Source organism: Mya arenaria, chromosome 7, assembly GCF_026914265.1.
Source record: "Mya arenaria isolate MELC-2E11 chromosome 7, ASM2691426v1".
In the NCBI taxonomy this organism is placed as follows: domain Eukaryota; kingdom Metazoa; phylum Mollusca; class Bivalvia; order Myida; family Myidae; genus Mya; species Mya arenaria.
This window is the reverse complement of record NC_069128.1, coordinates 18,824,791-18,849,752: the sequence shown is the minus strand read 5'-3', so window position 1 is coordinate 18,849,752 and position 24,962 is coordinate 18,824,791. Positions and strand designations below refer to the sequence as shown.

Here is a 24,962-nt window from a genome sequence, read left to right as displayed (position 1 = left end):
TAAATCAATAAATACAAACTAAAACACTACATTTATTTAATGATACAACTAAGAAAATACGAACTACTTCTACTGATGTACTGGCATACGTCCCAGGTTGTTTTCGATAAAAATGGCCGAGGAGCTCCGAATGTTCCTCTTCATGAACGCCTGTGGACATTTTAGAATCTAATGGGCTCGCAGTTACTTTCTCTTTCATTATTCAATAGGCACCAAATGCATGTAAACAATACCATTCGATCGATGTTGTTCACTAAACAAGCATTTAATAGACACAAACGGGCACACTGACAGCCCCTGGGACCATATTACAGAAGCATCTAAGTGAAAAATTTACATTTTCCTTAAATTCAACAATTTCCTTAACTGATTTATTTCATTTAAAGAAAGTGTAATGCTTATTGTACATTCTTTAATTAAAATATGCACACTCATTTTTAAGAAAATGAAAACTCCCAAGGTTTTTAAAGAAATAAATCAATTCTAAGTTTTACACTTAAGTTAAAATATGTTAAAAAATTCTTAAGATGCCTCTGTAATACGGCCCCTGGGTTATCAACCACACATGACGGAAATTTCATTTACATATACGTATTAATTTTGGGGCTTATAAAAGTCAACAATAACAATTCAATGTCACTTTTATTTACTTATCAAACACCTAAGTTTACTAATTATCTCCGCATTAACGCCCGGTCATATCAGCCAGTGCCCAACTTTATCCCACCACAGCCGGCTCCTGGTATACTTTGGCGATCAGATAGCCGCTAAAGGTGGAGTAAACCTCGTCAACCTCGCCATACAGATCTGTGGCATCACCATACTGCTCGTCTACTGCCTGGACAAACACCTGTAAAAAACCTACAGCTGTTATACAAGTATTGACACCGGTTTCACACGTCCATACCGGAATAAGACACGTACTTCCGGTAATACACGTTCACCGGTCATACATAAATGGTGGTGACATATACGAACACCGGTAATACAAGAACACCGGTAATACAAAAACACCGGTAATACTCGAAAACTGGTAATATACAAGCACCGGTAATACACGAACTTCGATGATACAAGAACACCAGTTGAAGACGAACACCGGTAATACACGAACAACCGCTTTGATCCGGGAGGCTGAATTCGACGCGAGTGGATTTTCAGATTTGGATTTCACCAGGCGCTAGACGAGGATAATCAAAGTCTGCCAAAATCCACGAGAGTAGAATATGGCATACGGATTAAAAGGCATAAGTAATAACCTTATAATATACATTACTGGTTAAAATCACTGAAAGACAGATAGGTTGACAGAATAGATGTCATTTTAATGACGCACTAGTTTGTTTACTGAGGTCATTTAAAAAACGCGCAATGATACTTGTGACGTGTCGTCAGCAGAGTGGAATACGGCTGTAAATACTGCATTGGAGTAAAATACGGAATACCTTTTTTGCGATATGTACAGTGTGTTTATACCACGTGATAAATTGCGTCATGAATGCTTCGTCGGAATGCAATATTTTGCTCTTGATTTAAGACTTTAAACTAAGATAACTTAAACATTTTGAATAAAACAGCGCAGTGTACGCCACTAACAGAGCCCTGCCTTCGGTCTTTTACCAGAGTTTGATTGATAGATTAGTTTCTGAAAACACTTCGACAAACCTTTTCACAAAACCGCCGCCTGATTGAGCACTGTTAAAACATTAGTTTGGAAACAGGTTTGTCGAAATGTTTGAGTAAACTAATCACCTTATCAAATTCTGGTAATGAAACGAAGGTGGGGCTCTTTAAGCGGCATAGACTGCCCTTTATTTCATTTAAAATGGTGAAGAAAAAGAAAAGTAATCATGGGGTTAAGTCGTCATTTTTAGCAAAATGTTGCATTCCGATGTAGCATATATGACGCAAATTTTTCACGTGGTACACACACACTGATGTATAGCGTTTGGATTTATGATGGGTATATGATAAGTAAGGATCCTAAAATTTGAGATTTCGTGAACTTAAAACGCACCTTATCATTCTTGATGAGGAGGAGGACAACGGAGTTTCCTCCAGAGGCGTAATCAGCGGCGGTGTGGCCGTAGATGGAGACAAGATAGTTGTCGTTCTTGTTCAGGGTGAGCCAGGAAGACTTGTCCAGATGGGTCAGTGCGTGGAACTGAAATTTTGAACTGAACTGTTAGTCAAAAATTGAAATACAAAGTGTTCCGTATTTATGAGTTTGCGAATTCCCCGGAACTGAAATTTTAGAGTAAATGAATGAACATTGAATATAAATGAACCGATGAAGTGAACTTAAGTGGAGGACAGTGTTGTTTATTTGTATGGCAGGAAAAAGCCATCATAGAATATTGCTAAGATGTTGAGCAAAACTAAAAGAGTGACTCTGATCTGTGTGCCAGCAATGGAAATGAAATTATGAAAACCTTACAATAAACCAAATGCCCCCTGTGTGGGGGGGGGGGGGTTGCGCGGTTCCAATTGACTGGTGCATAAGTGGGGGAACTCAATAAAAGAACTAGGTAATTATTTCATGTCAATATCGGTTTGTATTGTTAAACACTATAATGACCAACCTATAAGGTGAATGGGGTTGTTTTACCATTTATACATGAATCTTGAACATTGAATATTACCATAGAACTTGTGTGTTGGTGAGTCGAAATGAAGTTCTTCCTCGAAATGTGTGTCAGTGAGTGGAACTAAACTGTTGAATTGAAATCTTAGCCAGTGAGACAAACTGAAATGTTGAATGAAGTTGACGGCAATCTGGGGGGTCACAGGTTCACCGCCGCACAACGAATTGGTGTTGCCCGAGTGCGAATTTAAATAAATTCACCCACCCACCTAACTCGCTCCATTTTTTTTTCCAATTCCGATTAACAACTAAAATATTTCACCTTAAAAGACCAATGTAAACAGGACGACGTGATATTTACGTTAAGGGGGTCAGCACTAACCCCGTAACTTATAAAATAACGTGGTATGCGTTAACAATTAAGGGTTTCAAAACAAGATACCTGGAATACGTAGTACCCCCTGGTCGGAGCAGTAAAGACGCCGCTAGAGCTGTTGTATCCGTTACCGACGTTCACGTAGACGCGGTCGTATACGACGTTTACAGCGTGGTGGATTGTCTGGTTGTGGGTGAGGCCGGCAGAAAACGCAACAGCGTCCGGATCATTGCCCTGGCCTTGGGCCGCAGCTAGAGATAAGGGAAGAAATGAAGTAAGAATATTTCCGGTATTGACTTTGGTTATTCAATTTGTATGAGTATATTCATTGATTCAACTGTAACACTTATTTACATGTATGTCTTTGTCCACATGTGCCATGGCATTCTGGATATTCTGTTAATTAAACCTGAAACTTGAAACATAAAAGCCTTAATATAAATGTGGTTGTATACAACGTTTTAAGCGTTGAAGCATGCTTGTCGGCTCTTCTGTAAGGTCATGGCTGATGGATAGGTAGCATTATCAACCGCCTTTCCGCCTTGTTCCTGTATTGCCGCTAGAAATAAGGTCAACAACCACATGTTTTAATATTGACGACAATACCCCCAGCATGGACGCGTTATCCTAGGGTGGGTGGGGTTGTAAGCTTATTTATACTCGCTCGCGGGCCTTGCGCATTCGGCGAGTGCTTCGGTAAAATTTGATAATCATTTTCGTTTTTGGAGTTTAGTGTACAAACATAATGTAACCCTGGTTAGAGCTACCCTGGTTCTTTAACGTGCATCAGTGTAGAGCACTGTCACACGGGACCCCCAATTAATGTCCCTCCCGAAAGACGATTAGTATTTGTTCAGTGGTGCGGCGGAGAATCGAACCTGCGACCCATGGATTGACAGTCAAGTGTGTTAGCATTAGACCACGGATCCTAGGGTGGTATTCACTATACAACTTTTGTCAATCTTATGGTCATACATCATTGACTTCTTTCACCTTTAAGGTCCGGTATTTATATCACGCAATCCGATTAGCTACACTATTCTAATACCCAATTAAGACCAATATTGAACTCCACCCCTAGCCTCTCCCAACGGCATCAGTATTGGTTTCTACAAGTATTAACATTCTCATCATAAAGAGGGGACAGCAGAGTTTTTTTAGAATGCAACCTATATTTTCAGTTAATAATATTGCAGATAGGCAAAAGTTTAGTTCATTAAGAATTATAGTTCATAATTCGCGGGTGTTTAAAAGTCCGCCCACTGCCACTCATTCGATACATACTCATTGCGTCAGCATTTTCGTTGGCAATGCGTCAGGCATTGAGGTTGTATTCTAAGTCAGTTAGATGACGTGAAGTAATATCTTAAAGATTAAGAAGGTCGCTTCGCTTCGCCCATTCGTATTAATTTATAATTTTCGTCATGTCATTTAACTATTACTCAGCATAGACTGTGGTATTTCGCCCATTAGATCGTGGGTTCAAGCACAAGCAGGTGTCTGGGACGCCTTGTCCTGGCACGATAGACGCTGTGCAGGCATGGACGCTGTCGTGCATAAGTTCATGCTATATACGTCATTCAAAAACTAGAATAATGAATGTTCAACAAATAAAAACAAGTAGTGTTACTCACCAAAGCCCAGGAGAGAAGCTGTCAACAAAAGGCAGATCATTGCGTTTTCTGAAAAAGACGAATTGATTTTGAAATAATTTTATTTCAAGATGTTTAAACCTTGCATGTACTTTAATTTCAAACGCTTAAAATAATTTTATTTTATTGTAAACTACTTACCGTTTGATGAAAGCTGTACTAGATAGCTCTGTAGGTCGCGACGAAGATAAGCATTGTTGAGATAATAATAAACTCATAGTCTCTCAATCTCTCACGCCTAGGAATCGCGCTCCAATCCACAAACAGGGGGACTTCCGGATGAGTCGATTGCTTGTAATCGTTCATATATGTTAACAATATCGAGATTTGTCGATATTTTTTAAAGCTACAATTAAGAGCCAATATTATGTACAAATCACTAACGTTTGATAAACAAATATGGTCGAACATTGCTTCAACTTGACTCGTCTTCTTCTCCTCCTCGTTTACTCATGCTAGTGTGCGTCTCCCAGGCGTGTCTCAGTTAGAATATCAGACATTAGAACGAAGTGCGAATGCGCATATACAAAACCCCACAAAGTGTAAATATATTTGTCTGAAAGTCTGAACCGCGAGTAAATGGCGGAGCAAATTATGTTCGTGATGAATACACTCTACTTAAAATACACTCTAGTCAAAATGCACTCTAGTTAAAATACACTCTAGTCAAAATGTACTCTAGTTTATATACACTCTAGTCAACATACACTCTAGTCAAAATGCCCTCTAGTTAAAATACAATCTAGTCAAAATGTACTCTAGTTAAAATACACTCTAGTTAAAATACACTCTAGTTAAAATACACTCTAGTCAAAATGCCCTCTAGTTAAAATACAATCTAGTCAAAATGTACTCTAGTTAAAATACACTCTAGTCAACATACACTCTAGTCAAAATGCACTCTTGTTAAAATACATTCTAGTCAAAATATACTCTAGTTAAAATACACTCTAGTCAACATACACTCTAGTCAGAATGCACTGTAGTTAAAATACACTCTAGTCAACATACACTCTAGTCAAAATGCACTCTTGTTAAAATACATTCTAGTCAAAATATACTCTAGTTAAAATACACTCTAGTCAACATACACTCTAGTCAGAATGCACTCTAGTTAAAATACACTCATACACTCAAGTTAAAATACACTCTAGTTAAAATACACTCTTGTCAAAATGCACTCTACTCAAAATACACTCTAGTCAAAATACACTCTAGTTAAAATATACTGTAGTCAAAATGCACTCTAGTTAAAATACACTCTAATCAAAATACACTCTAGTTAAAATGCTTTCTAGTCAAAATACAGTCTACTAAACAGGCTCTCTAGTTAAAATACACTCTAATCCAAATGCACTCTAGTTAAAATGCGTTCTAGTTAAAATGCTGTCTAGTTGAAATACACACTGATTAAAGTGCGCTGCTGAATTTCAGAGAAGCAAAAACAACAGTGATAGGGTAAGGTAGTCTTGTAGTAAATATATCGGCCTTTCGCCATGGAGGTCCTGGGTTAGAACACCACCAATGACACTTTCTCGTGCATGTAAAATCACCAATGAGCTCATTGTTTCAAATATTATAAAGACATTAAAATAAACTACTAAAATTGTATTGAGATCCAATCCGAAAAATAACGTTTTCAGGATGACATTGGACATACGACATTAGACATTTATTTATAAATGTCGTGCAAGTACGACATTTACTTATTGACAGTTCAATTGCCAATATGGTGCCAGCTCGACAATTAAGGAATGAATTGCGTGGTTGATGTCATTATCGGGTATGAACGCAGTTGGGCTGGTTAAAGTGTGCGGAGGCCGATTTTCTCCCAAAATTACATCAACCACGCAATGCATTAATCATATTTACACTTATAGTTCATTATTTAATTCCTGAATTGTTAATACTTTATTTCATAAAATTTTGAGAAAACCTTTAAGTAATTCTTTCTCACCCATTTGCAAATTGGTGGGATTTAGATTTAAGAAAGGCCATTGATCTTGTAGATCACGAAATACTTCTCCACAAATTAAAGTTGTACCATTTTTCAAGTTGTACATTAAAATTGTTTAAATCATATCTTGAAAACAGGACACAAATTGTAAAAGTTGGAAAATTACAATCTGAGATACTCCCCATCACATCTGGGGTGCACCAGGGGGCCATATTGAGATCTGAGATACTCTCCATCACATCTGGGGTGCACCAGGGGTCCATATTGAGATCTGAGATACTCCCCATCACATCTGGGGTGCACCAGGTGTCCATATTGAGATCTGAGATACTCCCCATCACATCTGGGGTGCACCAGGTGTCCATATTGAGATCTGAGATACTCCCCATCACATCTGGGGTGCACCAGGTGGCCATATTGAGATCTGAGATGCTCCCCATCACATCTGGGGTGCACCAGGGGGCCATATTGCTTTTTTTACATAAATGATATTGCGTAAGTGACAACAATATTATAACAAATCATAAATTAACACTTTTAAACATGTTGACTTAAGTGTTTTGTGTTCCGCTGACACAAATTAAACAATAACAAGATAAACACTGTTCTATGTACATGTATATATCTATACGCGATCCGAGCATATCCGAAGATGTTGCGTTCATCGGATGATTACCGCAATTGCCGAAAGGCCTTTCATTTAAGGAATGGAAATTGGGCGTCAATCTTGACACACATTACACACGGCTGTTGATTGGTCTCTTGTGAATGTATTTTGCGGTCAAGGATAACCCATGAAAGTGCAAGCACTTATTTCCAACGGGGTCCTTTTTGTTTTTGTTGAAGGGACAGCACGCGGAAGAGACAGTGGTGGGATACAAGGAAGTCCAGGTGCAATAGACACTAGCTCTTTTTCGAAAAAAAAACATTAAATGTGTCTGTTTAGCATCGATGATCAATCAGCACGTAACTGGTGCAGTGCCTTTTGACAGCCCTTAATGGAAAAAGCCATTAAATAATGCACATGAAATTTGGCACCCTGCTGTCACAGTGGCAGGGTGTGTTGTCCTATGCCCCCCACCACCACCCTCATCAATTACCGAAAAGACAAAAATATTCCCAGGCTTATAGATAATGATGGGGGAACTGTAACTATAATAAAATATAAAACTGTTTTGACGGTGCTCTATCAGGCGGCTGTTTTGATGCAAGGTTTGTCGAAGTGTTTGAAGAAAGTAATCACCCAATCAAACTCCGGAAATAAAACGAAGGCAGGGCTCTTTAAGCGGCATAGACTGCCCTTTGTTTCATTTAAAATGGATAAGAAAAAGAAAAGTTATCTTTGTTTTGAGTTTCCATTTAAGCAAAATGTTGCCTTCCGACGTAGCATAAATGACGTAATTTATCACGTGGTATACACACACTGTTACTTAGTTTTCACTGACTATTGCCTATAATCAGTGTGTGTGTGTGTGGGGGGGGGGGGGGGGGGTATTCATAACAAGTTTTAAGTCATTTCCGAACGTAAGTCACTGTCCTTATTTTAGTATCTGTTTGGTCATATGAATTTAAATATAAGGAATTTTCAAAATACATTATTCTTATTGACCTTATTGAAAAAAGCATACATAAATGTTAAAAGCACTTATACATTTCTTTCAATTTGACTATGAAAATGTTAAGAAATCGACTTAAGTTAGGTGACGACTTAAGATGCTTTATGAATACGGCCACAGGATTTTACTTACAATTCCAACCTGCTAGTTTATTGTTGTATAAAATTAAATTGCCAATTGTAAATCTTTGTATTTCATAATGAAACCAATGGTCAATTAGGATTGGTTTGAAGAAGTTGGTCTCTTAATACAGAGCGGTCGGGGTTAAATAAACATTTGGCCTGGTGAACTACTTTTTACAAGATCTCATTGTACACGCATGATCAAAACGAACCAAGATTTAATAGAGACAAATTCACCAACCAAATGTTAGACAAAGTTGGCAGAAAACGAGGCCCATGCATGTTACTAATGTCTTTCAAACATTTGACCCAGTGACCTAGCCTTTATACCTGACATACTACATAGTTGGTTTATCTTATATATTTTACATAATCACAAGATGTATACATGTATATTCTGATAGACTTCCATTGAGTTCAAATTGGGGCAACCATTGAAAGGTGCTAAAATGATTTACTGCATCTATAGGTCTATAAATAATGTCACGCAATCCGATTAGCTATATCATTCTTAGATCCGATTAAGACAAAAATTGAATACAATCCATGTAAACATATGCATCCTCGAATACGTTAAAGTTTAATTTTACTAACATTCAACTAGCAGTTATCTAAAAAAGCAATACACTGTATACCACAAGTATAATACTACAAAACTATAATATAAAAGACTCATCAAGGTTTATTTGCCTTTTTATAATCAATAACATTTCACACAGATATGCTAAACCATTAGCGGAAGTTATTTCCCGACAACTGGGGCGTCGTTGATGAGGGGCGCCAGAAGATATCCTGTGAATGTACTGTACACGTCGTCCTGCTGTCCGTACAACTCAGTTGGATAGCCGTAATCGGGGTGAACAGCCTTCACGTACACCTAAAATCAATCAAAACGGTCTGATATTAATTGATTAATCGGCACAACAATTAAGCCATATACGTTTTTGGAAAAGAATTTTGTAAGTAAACGCCCGTCAGTCCGAACAACTCCGTTGAATAGCCTTAATGTGGATAAAAACCTTGCGTAAACCTGAAATCAATCAAGTAGTCCCAAGATTAATCGATTTATCGACAGTTTTATCATGTTACACGTGTGGTCGTAAAACCGAAATCAATCAAGAAGTCTCAAAATTAATCGACTAATCGACAGTTTTATGTTACACATGTGGCGGACGTTAACCCGAAATAAATCAAGTAGTCCGAAGATAAATCGATTTATCGACAGTTTTATGACGTTACACACGTGGACCTTAAAGTGAGGACAAGCCGTTTAAAAAACAACACTTCAATTTATCCAGTTAATTTACACATACATGTGCAAGTATTCCTTACTGAGAGGCCAAGAAAATGTTACAATGTCAGACCCCATGCACTGTTTGTTGTATTTTGCTTTCATCTAATTGCTGTTGTTGTTGCTGTAGTTGTTTTTGTTGTTGTTGTTGTTATTGTTGTTGTTGTTTAGGAAAAAAATATACTTTTTTGTCGCAGACGGTTCAAGCTATACTTCAATTTCAGTAATTTAAATTATGCGTAAGAATTTTTTCTATTACGAATGTTCGAATTTGCTTTCTTAACTCAAATTGGCTATTTACATGGAGCATTAGCACATAATGACACGAAACACCGTTTAATTTGTGCGAGGGCACTTACATTTCATTTTTTAACGCAGAGACCATGTTGTTAAATATAAATCCATACAAACGCTAAGTGAAACCTATTAGGCGCTATTAAATAAGCTCAATTAAAAGTTATCGTCGCTTAATTTGCAATATTTTGTAAAGAACACGCAACATGACGTGCTACTGGCATGATTTGAACAGTTCCAACCGTGTATGCTTATAAAAAAATACATGTATCGATATTGTTTTTATACACTATCTTCAACTATATTTATACTTCATTTCTGAACTTCGCGTTCGAAACAAGCCCTTAACTGCTGTTATTGATAAGGGAGGATAGATTTGGTACACACTGGAATGAACACGGCGGCTTTTGATAAGAAATTGCAAAACCCGAGTCTCATTGCGGTGCTATCTTTTAAAACGAAGGGATATGCTAAAGCCGGTGTTTCAGCCGAAATTCTCACGACGTCCTAGGCGGCGGAGATATACTTTGACCTAGATCTATGGTGAGGAAGATTGCAGAAGTTGGTACCGTTATCGACGACACAAGAACATACCAAACGAAGATTATAACTTTATTTTTAGTGTTGTTTTTTTTCATTTTAGGAAAGGCAATAGCACCAGTCCAGAAAATGAACGTTCTATAACATGATTCTTAGTGTTGGAAAATAGTGCTAGTATACCAATAATGAGTTGAAAAGTGCAATTTGGTATAAAGCTGTACTCTCACAGATTGAACGTTTTGACAACTTTAAAAAAAAATTGTCTTGGAACGAGCCATTTTATGCGAAAATGCATGTAAACCAGTCTAAGACTGCCGACAAAAAACTAGAACGCAGATTTTTATATAGAAGTTCAAAAATATGATGTTTTGTGCATTTTTCTTAAACCGCTAGTAACGCTTTTAGCCATAAAACATTAATTTTCGAACGGAAATTTGAAAATCTGCGTTCTGATCTTTTGTCAGAAGTCTTTTATCACTGATTTGCAGATATTTACGCAAAAAAATCTCATTCCAAGATATAAAAATACAAATGGTTGTGTAGGAAAAAACCACACGATAGGTAACCGAGATAATCAGCCTTATTTTAGCGCCCTTTTAACTGGGGAATTTGTGGCTACGAAGCTATTAATTGAAATACCTTATTTATAACGTCTATTTTTTATCGGTTTACAAATCATATGCTTTCTTTGTAATGATCATTTAAAGTCAAATGGGTAAAAGATTATAATGCATCAAAAAAAAAAAGTATTTTTTTTCATCAACCCTTATCAACCTATATTTTGGATATTTTGACCTTTTAACGATACATTGATAACATCACGTGATAAACGAAAAATCATGCAACAACGAAATGCACAAAGCCGTTATTAGCGCAGATGAAAAGTGTCGTCTTCAAAGACGATATTTGAGCAAAAAGCAGTGTTCCAGCTTTTGGTATCTTAGTTTTAACACTCCTAATGATTTGCCACACTTCATTTCGTCATATAAAAAAGTGCATTTTCCAAAAACATGAGCGAAGCCTTTTAAGACCTTTATGCAAATTACAATTATACTTAGTTCACAAATTTCTTCATAGTTACTTTCAATATAACACAACTTAAAATACGTGCGACAAACTGTTTATTATGACTATATACAATTTGAACACGGCCAGAATGCCTATCGGCCAACGATGCCGGTCAGTTCAGAGGCCGTCGGAACGAGAATGTATCCGCTGAAAGTTGAGTAGATCTCGTCCGGAAGGCCGTACATTTCCGTTCCGGCACCGTAGCTTGAGTGTACGGCCCGCACATATACCTGAAGGTTACACACCACTTTAAAGCTGCACTCTCACAGATTGGACGTTTTGACAACTTTTTTTTATTTTTTTTTTGTCTTGGAACAAATCCATTTTTGCGAAAATCTGTTGGAACCAGTTATATAAGACTCCTGACAAAAAATTAGATCGCAGATTTTTATATCTATAAAGTTCACAAATTGATGTTTTATGCATTTTTCTTAAAACCGTTAGTGACGGTTTAAGACATAAAACATTTATTTTCGAACGGAAATAAGAAAAACTACGATCTAATTTTTGTCAGCTATCTTATGTCATTGGTTTGCATATATTTAAACAAAAACATGCAATTTCCAATACAAAAATAAAAAAGTTGTAAAAATGGTTATTCTGTGAGAGTGCAGCTTTAATATATTTCTTAAATGCTTTAAATTTTAACACTCACCCCTTCTACAGGTCAAACTAAGGCACAATGTACCGACGTAGCGATTCGCGGAATAATATATCAATGTTAACGTTATTCTTAATTTTAAGTTTATGCAAAAAAATAACGAATAAAACAGTTAACTTCGTGTTAAATTAATGCTCGTTGTTTTATTGTCTTAATTATACCTGAATCATATTGCGTATATATCAAATAAATGTCTCTGAATAGCATAAATATAACTTCTTATTAGGCAAATCGCACTCTTAAAACATCATTTTAAATACATCTAACTGTTTCCTCGTTTTAACATATCGAAATATTGCCCCACTCCAACAGTCAAAATATTAACTCTCAATCTTTTGGCTACCTTTCTCCTACGCATGCGCGGTCAAATAATACATTTTTATACCCGAACAACTTTACGCGTGCGCGTCATACCTGATCGCCCTTGTTGACTTCCAGGATTACAGAGTTACCGGCCATGGCATAGTCGCCCGATGTGTGACCGTACACTGAGGCAATGTACAAGGTGTTGTGGTAGAGTTCCAACCAAGCGGATTTGCTCATACGGGCTAGTGTGTGGAACTGTAATATAAATATCAAACAGGGCCCTTTTACCCACAGTGATTTAATGGGAATAAACTCCTGCTTTGCTGTTTTTTACCTTAACAAAATTTAGTGACGTTTAACCTAAAATATTTATTTTTTCTTCAGACTTATCAAAGGGGTCACTCCTACCAACTATCAAGCATAAAATAAGTTTGAATTACTGCAGTTTAACAAAGTCAGAAAGTCTCGAAATGCCTGATCCCTGACCCCTTTGATAAAGTAAATATTTAAGCACTCACCAATCATTTAATGTTTTCGCGTTTTCAGCTATTAAATACATGGTTACAATCTTGTTATTAGTAATTAATAATTTTCCATAAATGCATTATTAAGGAAGTAGTTAAAAGTTTATCACTGAAAATGTAAATTTGTTATACAAGGTATGTATTGATTTTGAATAATAATTGCAAATACGGTTTTAGTTTCTAGCAAGTATCTTTTACAATGTCGACTCCTAGGACAGTTTCAGATAAAATGAAAACCAGTTTTATCGCCTGTTTTACAGAATCCAAAACCGTTTTTGAAAGTATCGAAAATCTCGATTTCGTCGGATCGTTCCATCCAAAATCTAGTTCACTTTGATAAAAATCAACATGGCGGACAGTAATCCAATACGTGTTTTGATACTCCATATTTAGTCAAAACAGGCAAATGATTATCTGCGGCAACATTGCTTTGAGGAATTTCAGAAATAATGGCTACTTGCAGAAGTCCAATCGTGTTCTTGAAGCTGTACAGAAAGCCATGCATTTGTTTCTTCAAACAAACTTCGATACAGGTTTTCAAACCGCCGATACCCATGAAACTAATGCTAAAACTAGTTTGGTATCAACAAAAACGCCACAAGACTGTGAAACCCTTTTGTAGCAATGGCCACTAACAGCCAGTTCCACCACTAAACGGTAGTTAAAGAAAATGAACTGTCGACACTTCCGTGGTGCAGTTGTTCGCTGTGTTTGCTTCTACACGCGTGAGTATGATTTATATTTTATCTGATTATTTTATTGAACGGTCACATTTCGAAAATCGGGGAAAGTGCTACCGTGTAAGAACGCTTTTACTGCAGGCTGACCACGATTTCGTTTCAATATTGTGCGAACTGTTGTGCCAGGAGTTTTTCTCCCGAATCGAACTTGTGCATATTTTGAAATCTTATTCGCGTGTGAAGAAGTAAACACAAGGCACAGCCGCACCACGGATGTTTCGACAGCTCATTTTCTTCGAACCTTGGTTAGGTGGAGCTGGCGTTTAGTGGTCGTGAGATACAATATCTCTATTCTTTTACGTCTTATTCCTTTTCAACCCTTACTTCCAATAATCAATGTTCTTTACCTCATTCTTGTATTTGTTATGCGCCAATTATTAATTAATTATATTCACTAATCGGGAAGGCGATTATAATGCTGTACTCGTTTTTTCCAACCCATTTGCGTTTTGTATAGATGGAGATGGAAACAGTTCAAAGAGAAATTAGGTTACACAGTACGTTAGAATCAGAACAATGTCGACACTAACCTACTAAGGCCTAAAAAAACAACATTTGGTGCCGGTTCCCAACCCTAGTTACGAAATGGGCGCCGACCCTACCGTTTTTATAGTCAGTTTGAAAAAAGTGTGCTTTTCCTTATGTAGTTTTAAACCTTGAATGCTTTAAACAGAAGATTACTTAAACACCATTTAACACTTTTACTGTAACACCATTCTCCAATGATGAAAATAGCATTCTTATATAAAACCTAATAAAAATGGATAAAAAGCCTACCTTCCCTACTTACTTTTGAAAAGGATGTAACCCTAACCAAACATTTTTTTTAGTCCTTTGTACAGATATATTTCAAGGATTTTCATTGAACTTACAAAACGGGTAAGCACAGCTAAAGATTGACTCTGACGATTTAATTAAGATTTAATTAATGACAGAATAATACCTTTAGCATTACTATGATATCAGGAAACAAAACGTGTGAGCTAAAGGCTGTGTTAGAACTCGGCCACAAGACTTAGTGATCACGAGACTCTGTCATAACGACAAAAAGTACATTAAGGTGTTTTACCAATCATGACCCTATATCACGATGCAATGTAACATTAAGGTGTTTCACCATTCATGAAAATATGTCATAACGCCAGTGTAACTTTTAAGTGTTTCAACAGTCATGGGATTCTGTCAAAACGACACTTTAAGTTGAAGGTGTTCGACCAGTCACGAGACTCCGTCATAACGACAGTTTTACTTTAAGGTGTTTTACCAGTCACGAGACTCCGTCATAGCGACAGTGTCACTTTAAGGTGTTTAACCAGTCACGAGACTCCGTCATAGCGACAGTGTCACTTTAAGGTGTTTAACCAGTCACGAGACTCCGTCATAGCGACAGTGTTACTTTAACCAGTCACGAGACTCCGTCATAGCGACAGTTTTACTTTAAGGTGTTTTACCAGTCACGAGACTCCGTCATAGCGACAGTGTCACTTTAAGGTGTTTAACCAGTCACGAGACTCCGTCATAGCGACAGTGTCACTTTAAGGTGTTTAACCAGTCACGAGACTCCGTCATAGCGACAGTGTTACTTTAAGGTGTTTAACCAGTCACGAGACTCCGTCATAGCGACAGTGTTACCTTAAGGTGTTTAACCAGTCACGAGACTCCGTCATAGCGACAGTGTCACCTTAAGGTGTTTAACCAGTCACGAGACTCCGTCATAGCGACAGTGTCACTTTAAGGTGTTTAACCAGTCACGAGACTCCGTCATAGCGACAGTGTCACTTTAAGGTGTTTAACCAGTCACGAGACTCCGTCATAGCGACAGTGTTACTTTAAGGTGTTTAACCAGTCACGAAACTCCGTCATAGCGACAGTGTTACTTTAAGGTGTTTAACCAGTCACGAGACTCCGTCATAGCGACAGTGTTACTTTGAGGTGTTTTACCAGTCACGAGACTCCGTCATAGCGACAGTGTTACTTTAAGGTGTTTTACCAGTCACGAGACTCCGTCATAACGCCAGTGTTACTTTAAGGTGTTTTACCAGTCACGAGACTCCGTCATAACGCCAGTGTTTCTATAATGTGTTCTACCAGTCACGAGACTCCGTCATAACGCCAGTGTTTCTATAATGTGTTCTACCAGTCACGAGACTCCGTAATAACGCCAGTGTTTCTATAATGTGTTCTACCAGTCACGAGACTCCGTAATAACGCCAGTGTTTCTATAATGTGTTCTACCAGTCACGAGACTATGTTATAACGCCAGTGTTATTTTAAGGGGTCTTTTCAATCACGAAACTATGTCATAACGCAAGTGTCACTTTAAGGTGTTCTATCAATCAGGAGGCTCTGTCATAACGACAGTGTTACTTTAAGGTGTTCTATCAATCACGAGACTCTGCCATAACGACAGTGTTACTTAAAGGTGTTCTATCAATCACGAGACTATGTCATAACGCCAGTGTTACTTTAAGGTGTCTTTTCAATCACGAAACTATGTCATAACGACAGTGTTACTTTAAGGTGTTCTATCAATCACGAGACTCTGTCATAACGACAGTGTTACTTTAAGGTGTTCTATCAATCACGAGACTCTGCCATAACGACAGTGTTACTTTAAGGTGTTCTATCAATCACGAGACTATGTCATAACGACAGTATTACTTTAAGGTGTTCTATCAATCAGGAGGCTCTGTCATAACGCCAGTGTTACTTTAAGGTGTTCTATCAATCACGAGACTCTGCAATAACGACAGTGTTACTTTAAGGTGTTCTATCAATCACGAGACTCTGTCATAACGCCAGTGTTACTTTAAGGTGTTCTATCAATCACGAGACTATGTCATAACGACAGTGTTACTTTAAGGTGTTCTATCAATCACGAGGCTATGTCATAACGACAGTGTTACTTTAAGGTGTTCTATCAATCACGAGACTCTGTCATAACGACAGTGTTACTTTAAGGTGTTCTATCAATCACGAGACTCTGTCATAACGACAGTGTTACTTTAAGGTGTTCTATCAATCACTAGACTATGTCATAACGCCAGTGTTACTTTAAGGTGTTCTATCAATCACGAGACTATGTCATAACGCCAGTGTTACTTTAAGGTGTTCTATCAATCACGAGGCTCTGTCATAACGATAGTGTTACTATAAGGTGTTCTACCAGTGTCATAACGTCAGTGTTGCTTTAAGGTATTCTACCAGCCATGAGATCCTTCATCTACACATTAAGGTGAGCAATCCATCATTAGATGACAAAAATACTATTTTTACCTACCTTTAATATATTATATCATAAAAGAAGCGTCATTATGGTGCAATTAAAATGTAACCCGTACAAAAATAATATCAATGACAGTCAATGTGAATAAAATATAGGAATAAGTTCAATGATAACATCTAAAATGAACTAACACATTTGTGTATCCGAATGATGGATGGCTTACCTTAAACCCGGCCATAAGGCATCGACATTTTAAATTATTGTACGTCGTATACCTTAATTAAGTGAATGTTTTAATCGTTACCTGGAAGACGTAGATTCCGGAAGTAGGACAATTGAAGACGCCGGTACTGCTATCAAAGCCGGCACCAGCGTTCGTGAAAACGGTGTCGTATTTGACCTTCTCGGCGTTCGTCAGGTTGAGGTGTTGCGTGAGGGCGGCGGTGAACGCTACTTCCTGTACATCCTGGCAGCTTCCTGTCAAAATGGGGAAAGGATTTTAGCCGAAGAGCAAGAGAAACAATGGTCCTGATAAGGTTTCCAATATGAATGAGTAATTCACCAGTCAATTGTAACCACGCCCCCAGGTCCGAGGAATAGCGGGGACTTTGACTTTCGGTCCAGCCAAGCCCGGACAAAATCCCAGCCCTTCGGGGACGAACTGCTGGTGAAACCCCCGCAAAATGCCCCCGCACCCAGGGACCTTAGCTAAGGCCCATTCCCCATATATATTTGGCGCGATGACAAAACAACCGCATTCACCCGGCACTGCGGGGCCACCTGGAAGGTAAAAACACGGCCCATTCCCCGGCTATCCCCGGTATACCCCCGGACCGTGGGGGGGGGGGCGTGGTTACAATTGACTGGTGCATAATTGTTACTGAATCCTTGTTTTTGAAAACCTACACAATGAGCGAGAAGCGCGAAGGTTGAAATTAAATCACGTTGAACGAGAGTGCTGTAACTGATTGGTACCACATTGTCAAGCTTATCATGCTATAATGTAGCGTGTTAAGATGTGATTAGCGTTGTTATGTGTTACCACTACGATACATATTGCACGGCGCTACTGCTTACCATGCAATAGGAACATTAATGCACACGTAAACTAAATAAAAAAGATCTCTCCATTATGGTACAAGATAACTAGAAGACGGTTTAGTTTTGTACTGAGCTACGTCCTTATGCATTTAGCAGCTATTGTTTGTTAGTTTCATTATTGCAATACAATTGTTTGCAAATAAACTAAGCAGAGGCGTATCGAGGATTTGAAGTAAGATTTGTTTGGTTTAAAGTGTTGCATGGGGGGATACTCCTCAGATTTTTTTATCGATTTTAAGTCCAAAATGGTGCATTTTATTACTCTTTTTCTACTGTATTGAAATAAAAAGTAAACTTATGGGGAGGGGGTGAATGTCTGAAAACCAGTGATATAAGACTGATGAAAAAACACACGATGTATTATGCTGATAAACTCATTTTTCTTAAAGCTTTACTAACGCTTTTAACCATAAAACATATATTTTTCGACTGTAAATATGAAAAACTGCGATCTGATTTTTTGTCAGCAGTCTTATATCACTGGTTATCAGACCTTCTCGAGAAAAATGGCTCATTTCAAGACCGTGGTTACAACTGACTGGTGCATTAGTTGTTTGCAAACAGTGATATTTTTAACGTTCATATTATTGTCAAAACATATTTGGTCGACTCCAATCACCAACTCGGTTTGCGAGTTACTTCCATTGCATGCACACTCTTTCAAAGCCCTCCATACCGCCTACCCCCTCCCCCACCACAGCCCCAGCCCCTGTTTGGTACGGGGATTCATTACTCAAGTATTTGGTTCGCGGTTTATAGGTTTGTAGTGCCCATGCTTTGAAATTAGCTAAAATCTCTTTTTGGGTATGACGTAATGGCGCATGGGACAGGGGGATGGAGAGGGTTGGGGTGTTACACCAACGCCGTAAAAAATGTTTGATGAGCACAGGTGAGCGGTTTTAGGGGTCGATGCATTATGTTCGGGTCAAGGTTAGGGGTACTTAATAATGGTAATGGTCAAAGAAAATGCAACATACCCAGTGACACAACGGCAGCGGACAGTAACAGCCAAATCATGTTGTAGTTAAGTTGTCCCTGAAATAATAAGGAAACGCCTTTTTATCCCTTTTATACAAGTGTCTACTAAACCAGATGAAATGAATATACCGTTTTACCAAACAATACCGATAAATAGTATACGTACTTAGTTTTAAGAATTGAAAATGAACTTACCACGGATTGGAAATCAAACTGTACTTAAATTTCGCAGTATACAAAGTAGGGCACCAAAGTCTTAGATTGTCTCAACGAAAGATAAGCACTTTGAGGGGTAAAAGCGGAAAAGTTTTAAGAGACATTAAAACAAGAAGCAGATAGTTCATTTTCGCTTCCATCACTTACGTTGATAATTGAAGATTACAGATAGGACTCTAGTGCAGTTTTGCGACTTTGTACTTATCCAGTTTCGAAGGAACACAAGAGAATAATGTGAGTTATTTTGTTTTAATATCTGATAAAATTCCCGTCAAATTCGAAATTTAGGAACTCTTTTTTCCAGGTACGCGCTGGGCAAATTCTTATATGTTTGTTCTGTGTGTGTTTCGGTGGCCCAGTATGGGTATAGTAAATGGAGCTTGCCGTCTGCAGGTAGTTGATGCCCAGGCTTGCATTCATTTTCTAAATTTGTGTGGGTTTGTTTTAGGTGTATGCCTTAAAGCGCTCCTAACATTAAACTAATTAAATGTCAATTTCCTCCTCCGGTGTAGCAGATACCTCGGCTTTAGACCACTCTGTGGGGCCAGTTTGGCACAATGACCTTGATCTAGCTACGCCCAAGGTGTACAATTCTGCTAAACCTAAACAATATAGTCTGTTACCAGCCTTGCAAGCGATCTGCACTCGAGCATCATTTCTAGAAATAGTCCATTCAGGACGGAGTAGCTGTTCTTACTTCCGGTGGCAATGGCCGCCTTAGCCACCATTTCCGGATATACGCTTACTATAAGCCGATGGCCGCCTTAGCAACCATTTCCGGTCTACGCTTATTAAAGCTTAGACACCAAAAGCATTGAAACGCTTGATCTTGCTTTTAATGTAACATGACGTTTCAGTTCCAGTTGTTTTATAACAGCGCAGGAGGTCATCTATGGCGCCACTTCCGGTCTCCATTTCATGAAACCGGGCCGAGGGACACCGTACAGGCGTGCTGCATTGTGTAATGCATGCTATATGACACACACTCCTTTGTCTATTGTAGTATGCGGTCTATGATTCTCCTTCCCGCGCTGATGGCTGTCTGCGCCGTCCCTTCCGCTGCAAACTTCATGAAGTTCGGAAATCTTGGTACGTAATTCATTTACCTATTTGCTACTTACGCATATACATTTCTAAAGTAAGACATGTACTTTTAAAGGTCTTTTGAGACCCATAATTTTTTTATATAACAAACCTCATAGACGTCCATAAAACACACCGGGGGTAAATTTGAAGCCACCTTGGTTTATTTCCCACAATGGAAGGACTGGATACCACTTAATCGAACCAAATTTCGTCACATGTACAACCATTCAATGCATCCGACACATCAATTTGTGAATTAGGCTTGTTTTTTTTTGACACCATATTATTTTGATGTGCAGAAAAAAATATTTTCCAGAACATATAACAAACAATCTGTTTTTTGTAATTTATATCCGCTTTCAGCTGAAAAAATATACATACTGTTATAACTACAGTCGAATCGCGTTGGCTCGAACTCGCCTGGCTCGAATTCCTCGAATTGCAGATCAACAATCCCGCTTGGTTCGAATTTTTCGAGGCTAAAGGTATTTTCGCCGGTCCCTTGGAGTTCGAGCCATCGAGGTTCGACTGTTTATAAAATATATCAAATCTAGGTTTAGACTAGAAAAACTTTCAGTAAAAAATAATGGGTTTTATTCTTTTTGGTCCTTAAACATGGTTAACAGTGTGTGCAGACCACGTGATAAATTACGTCATAAATGCTCCGTCGGAAGGCAACATTGTGCTTCGAATGATGACTTAAGGAGAGTAAAGCAATCGTAATACGCGCACATTTTCTCGTGCAGTGGTCCCCGGGATGGTGAAGCGGCACGAGGTCCCGTTCGCCGCGTTCTCAGCAGGTCTTACCACGATGCAACACAACATCACTGACAAATCCAACGTCCAGTTCGACAAAGTGTTCATAAACTCAGGTAAAACTTCTTCTTTTTTTCATATTTTAAAGGCGTTTTTGTTGATATCAAACAAGTTTCAGTTTTGGTTTCAATGCTTTCGTCGGTTTAGAAACCTGTTTTGAAAGTTTGCTTGAAGTTAAAAATGCATGGTTTTGTGGACACTTTCAACCTCATTGTGGAGCTTTTGCATGTAGCCATTTTCTTTACATATTTTAATAGACGATTAGGTGTATTTCAGGAAAAAGTACTTGAATATGTATCTCGTGCAATACGGCAAGCGACCATTTGTGTAACATATACGTCAGACAACAAGCACATGTACGATTTCTTTACAACTTTCTACTTATATTTCATAAAATGTTGATCGGCAGTCTATGTAACGTCTATTACAGGCGTGAATGATTTCTGTAGCGTGGATTTCAGGAAGTGCTGTACGTTGACGAACCTAACAACGTCTGTTTCACGAAATGTACACATAGACTATTCCTATAATGTCCATTGCAGGCAACGGCTTTGACCCGAGCACGGGTGTGTTCACAAATGTACACATTGTCCATTCCTATAATGTCCATTGCAGGCAACGGCTATGACCCGAGCACGGATGTGTTCACGAAATGTACTCATTGTCTTTTCCTATAATGTCCATTGCAGGCAACGGCTATGACCCGAGCACGGGCGTGTTCACATGCAACCATGATGGCGTCTACGTCTTCATTTACCACGGACTCTCAGAATCGGTAACGTTATTGTTCTTTTTCTTTTTCTATTCTAATCTTGTTGTTTATGCTTTTCCTTACTCACATTCAAACAAATCAGACTTTAGCAGGAGTGTCAAACATACAATTTTTTCCTCTGTTTGTTCGATTTTTATACATACTTATTGTTTCGTCTCTTATAGGCAGGCACCCTGTGAATAGACCTGTTTGGTGCAGCAGGTGGTATAGCCCATGCAATTGTTCTTGTTTTTGTTCTGTGCGGGTTCCCTGTCGTTGTGTTACGTGCAGCAGGGGTGTATTCACTAATTACAGTGTACTGTTTTGTATTTTTCTCTGTTCTAGGCTGATTCTCTGTGATTGGACCTGTCTGATGTGTGCGTTAAGCAGGAGTGTAACACATATAATTGTTTCCTCTATTCCAGGTAGGTACTCTGTGGTTGGACCTGTCTGATGTGTGCGTCTAGCAGAAGTGTAACACATGTAATTGTTTCCTCTATTCCAGGTAGGTACTCTGTGGTTGGACCTGTCTGATGTGTGCGTCTAGCAGAAGTGTAACACATATAATTGTTTCCTCTATTCCAGGTAGGTACTCTGTGGTTGGACCTGTCTGATGTGTGCGTGTAGCAGGCGTGTTTAACTCATACAATTGTTTCCTCTGTTCTAGTCAGGTACTCTGTTGTTGGACATGTCTTATGCGTGCGTCTAACAGGCGTGTCTAAAGCATACAATTGTTTCCTCTGTTCTAGGCAGGTACTCTGTGGTTGGACCTGACTGGTGTGTGCGTTTAGCAGGCGTGTTTAACACATACAATTGTTTCCTCTGTTCTAGGCAGGTACTTTGTTGTTGGACCTGTCTGATGTTTGCGTGACACAGGAGTGACTAACACATACAATTGTTTCCTCTGTTCTAAGCAGGTACTCTGTTGTTGGACATGTCTAATGTGTGCGTGTAACAGGAGTGACTAACACATACAATTGTTTCCTCTGTTCTAGGCAGGTACTCTGTTGTTGGACCTGTCTGATGCGTGCGTGTAACAGGAGTGACTAACACATACAATTGTTTTCTCTGTTCTAGGCAGGTACTATGTTGTTGGACCTGTCTGATGCGTGCGTGTAACAGGAGTGACTAACACATACAATTGTTTCCTCTGTTCTAGGCAGGTACTCTGTTGTTGGACCTGTCTGATGCGTGCGTGTAACAGGAGTGACTAACACATACAATTGTTTCCTCTGTTCTAGGCAGGTACTCTGTTGTTGGACCTGTCTGATGTGTGTTTGTAGCAGACGTGTCTAACTCATACAATTGTTTCCTCTGTTCTAGGCAGGTACTCTGTGGTTGGACCTGTACAAGAACGACGAGTACCAGATCACCGGATATGCTCACAACAACAACGACTGGGCCGCCGCCAGCAACGCCATGCTGCTACAGCTGGCTGAAAGTGGGTGTAACTGAAGTATCATCTGCCCCAATACCACAAAAATACTCCTCAAGTCAAATCCCTATATCAATTTCATTTTATTTTACCTCATGCATGTAAAAGCATAGTGTGGTTCAAAGTCTTGTATGTGTTTATTTAAAAAAATAATCTATGAGCTCATAGAATGTGTCGATTTAATCATTTTGTTGATACATGTACAGTCGAAGCTCGCTATATCGACCTCTGTTATCTCGATGTTCTGGTTATGTCTTTTTACTTTTTTCGGTGTCGTTTTACGTATTTCGGTTATATCGATTGCCCGTTATCTCGAAGTTTTTTCCCGATAACCCGATAACTTATACAAAGCGAGTTTTCACTGTTTTTCAAAGAAAACTAAGTCTTGAGGAAAACATGTAGTTGAGAAAATGCTATAAGGCAAAAAGATATGTCGTATTCGACATTGAAATTCTGGTTTGACTATTAAGAATGTTTTTGATATTGGGGCCAGGTATCGGTGCAAATAGGTCAAACAGATTTGTAAATACTAATATAACGCTGTCATCACCGGAATATCATTACCAGATTCAATGATTCTTTTCAGATATATAAGAACAAAAAAATAGAACTAGTTCCTGTGACATGCCTGAAAGAGTCACGTTTGGTTGGTTGGATTATTTTTTGTAGAATGTACAATGTACCAGTAAAATTATTTCGTTTATGCGTCTTTGCTTCATGCATGCATTACGTTTTCATTTGACACTTCTTGTTCTACGTAACTATTAGACAACTACGAATACTATCATGTATAATGAACCCTTTGTCATCCTCTGTATCAAATGGTTTCGCTTGAAACAATAAATAAAGACGAAAATAAGGTCGGTCTTTAATTTTTTGGGTCGTCGCGGGGTCTCCGGAGCCAGATTTTTTTTAATTATTTTGGCCTAACATATAGGTTGTTCGTTGGTTTATAGGACAACTTTTCAACTGAAATGCTTCAACACATGTTGTCCCTAAGCTATTCTGATAATGATTTGCTGTGTATTACTCCATACTTCAATATTCCAGTGTTACATCTATTTTTACGGTGACAGTACACGATGACCGTTCTATGCGTTAATCCGAGATTTACAAAAAATAACACATATTTGTCTCGTCTTTCTTCAGATGACCGTGTTTCCGTACAAGCGCATGGCTCCAGCAATCTATACGGACTGACGGACGAAGTCTATGCCACTTTCTCTGGATTTATTCTTATTCCTCTCGGTCAAGGACATGATCACGTAGGCGGCCGATAATAACCGGGAACAGCCGAAAGGCGAAAACGGAAGTGACGTCAAATTTTACGTATTTGAAAAGTATTGAATAAAGAATATACTTGATCGAACATGTGTGTTCTTATTTAAACATTTGGCAATAAATTGAACAGCTCGGAAAATATATATTGTGTATATTCTTGAAATATATAAGAATACAGTGCATGGTTTTGCTACCTTGGTCGCACAAACGTGTTTTTGCTTTGATAAATTTGTCATTATATCAGAAACAAAATCCATCGTAGCTGTAACTTTCGACAATATCTAGTGTTTATTGTAATAAAATTTAGGTGTGTTCCTACATTTACTTTCAGAAAAGACAAC

General features: G+C 38.4%; 2 protein-coding genes across 2 annotated transcripts; one reads left to right on the top strand and one right to left on the bottom strand.

Annotated features, from left to right (window-relative positions):
- Positions 1-629: 629 nt before the first annotated feature.
- Positions 630-19,250, bottom strand: LOC128240984 (uncharacterized). The gene is made up of 11 exons (XM_052957971.1): positions 19,232-19,250; positions 19,036-19,093; positions 17,262-17,434; positions 12,576-12,722; positions 9,052-9,184; positions 6,736-7,014; positions 4,754-4,825; positions 4,595-4,642; positions 3,027-3,211; positions 2,018-2,164; positions 630-850 (listed from the first exon to the last, which is right to left on the bottom strand). Exons 2-11 carry the CDS (start codon positions 19,073-19,075, stop codon positions 719-721), a joined length of 1,356 nt encoding a protein of 451 aa, XP_052813931.1. The 5' UTR covers positions 19,076-19,093; positions 19,232-19,250; the 3' UTR covers positions 630-718.
- A 134-nt stretch (positions 19,251-19,384) lies between these two features.
- Positions 19,385-24,709, top strand: LOC128241614 (complement C1q-like protein 3). The gene is made up of 6 exons (XM_052958627.1): positions 19,385-19,486; positions 20,256-20,341; positions 21,085-21,210; positions 21,844-21,929; positions 23,229-23,346; positions 24,490-24,709. Exons 2-6 carry the CDS (start codon positions 20,257-20,259, stop codon positions 24,618-24,620), a joined length of 546 nt encoding a protein of 181 aa, XP_052814587.1. The 5' UTR covers positions 19,385-19,486; position 20,256; the 3' UTR covers positions 24,621-24,709.
- Positions 24,710-24,962: the final 253 nt, after the last annotated feature.

Excerpts from the sequence above, each read along its gene's own strand:
- LOC128240984 (XM_052957971.1), bottom strand. The coding sequence starts at position 19,075 with ATGATTTGGCTGTTACTGTCCGCTGCCGTTGTGTCACTGG. Across the intron at positions 4,826-6,735 it reads GATGGGGAGTATCTCAGATT|TTTATTATTATCTCAACAAT; the intron begins GTAATTTTCCAA and ends AGAGACTATGAG. Across the intron at positions 3,212-4,594 it reads AGCTTCTCTCCTGGGCTTTG|CTGCGGCCCAAGGCCAGGGC; the intron begins GTGAGTAACACT and ends CCTTATCTCTAG.
- LOC128241614 (XM_052958627.1), top strand. The coding sequence starts at position 20,257 with ATGCGGTCTATGATTCTCCTTCCCGCGCTGATGGCTGTCTGCGCCGTC. Across the intron at positions 21,211-21,843 it reads CAAAGTGTTCATAAACTCAG|GCAACGGCTATGACCCGAGC; the intron begins GTAAAACTTCTT and ends TGTCCATTGCAG. Across the intron at positions 23,347-24,489 it reads GCTGCTACAGCTGGCTGAAA|ATGACCGTGTTTCCGTACAA; the intron begins GTGGGTGTAACT and ends GTCTTTCTTCAG.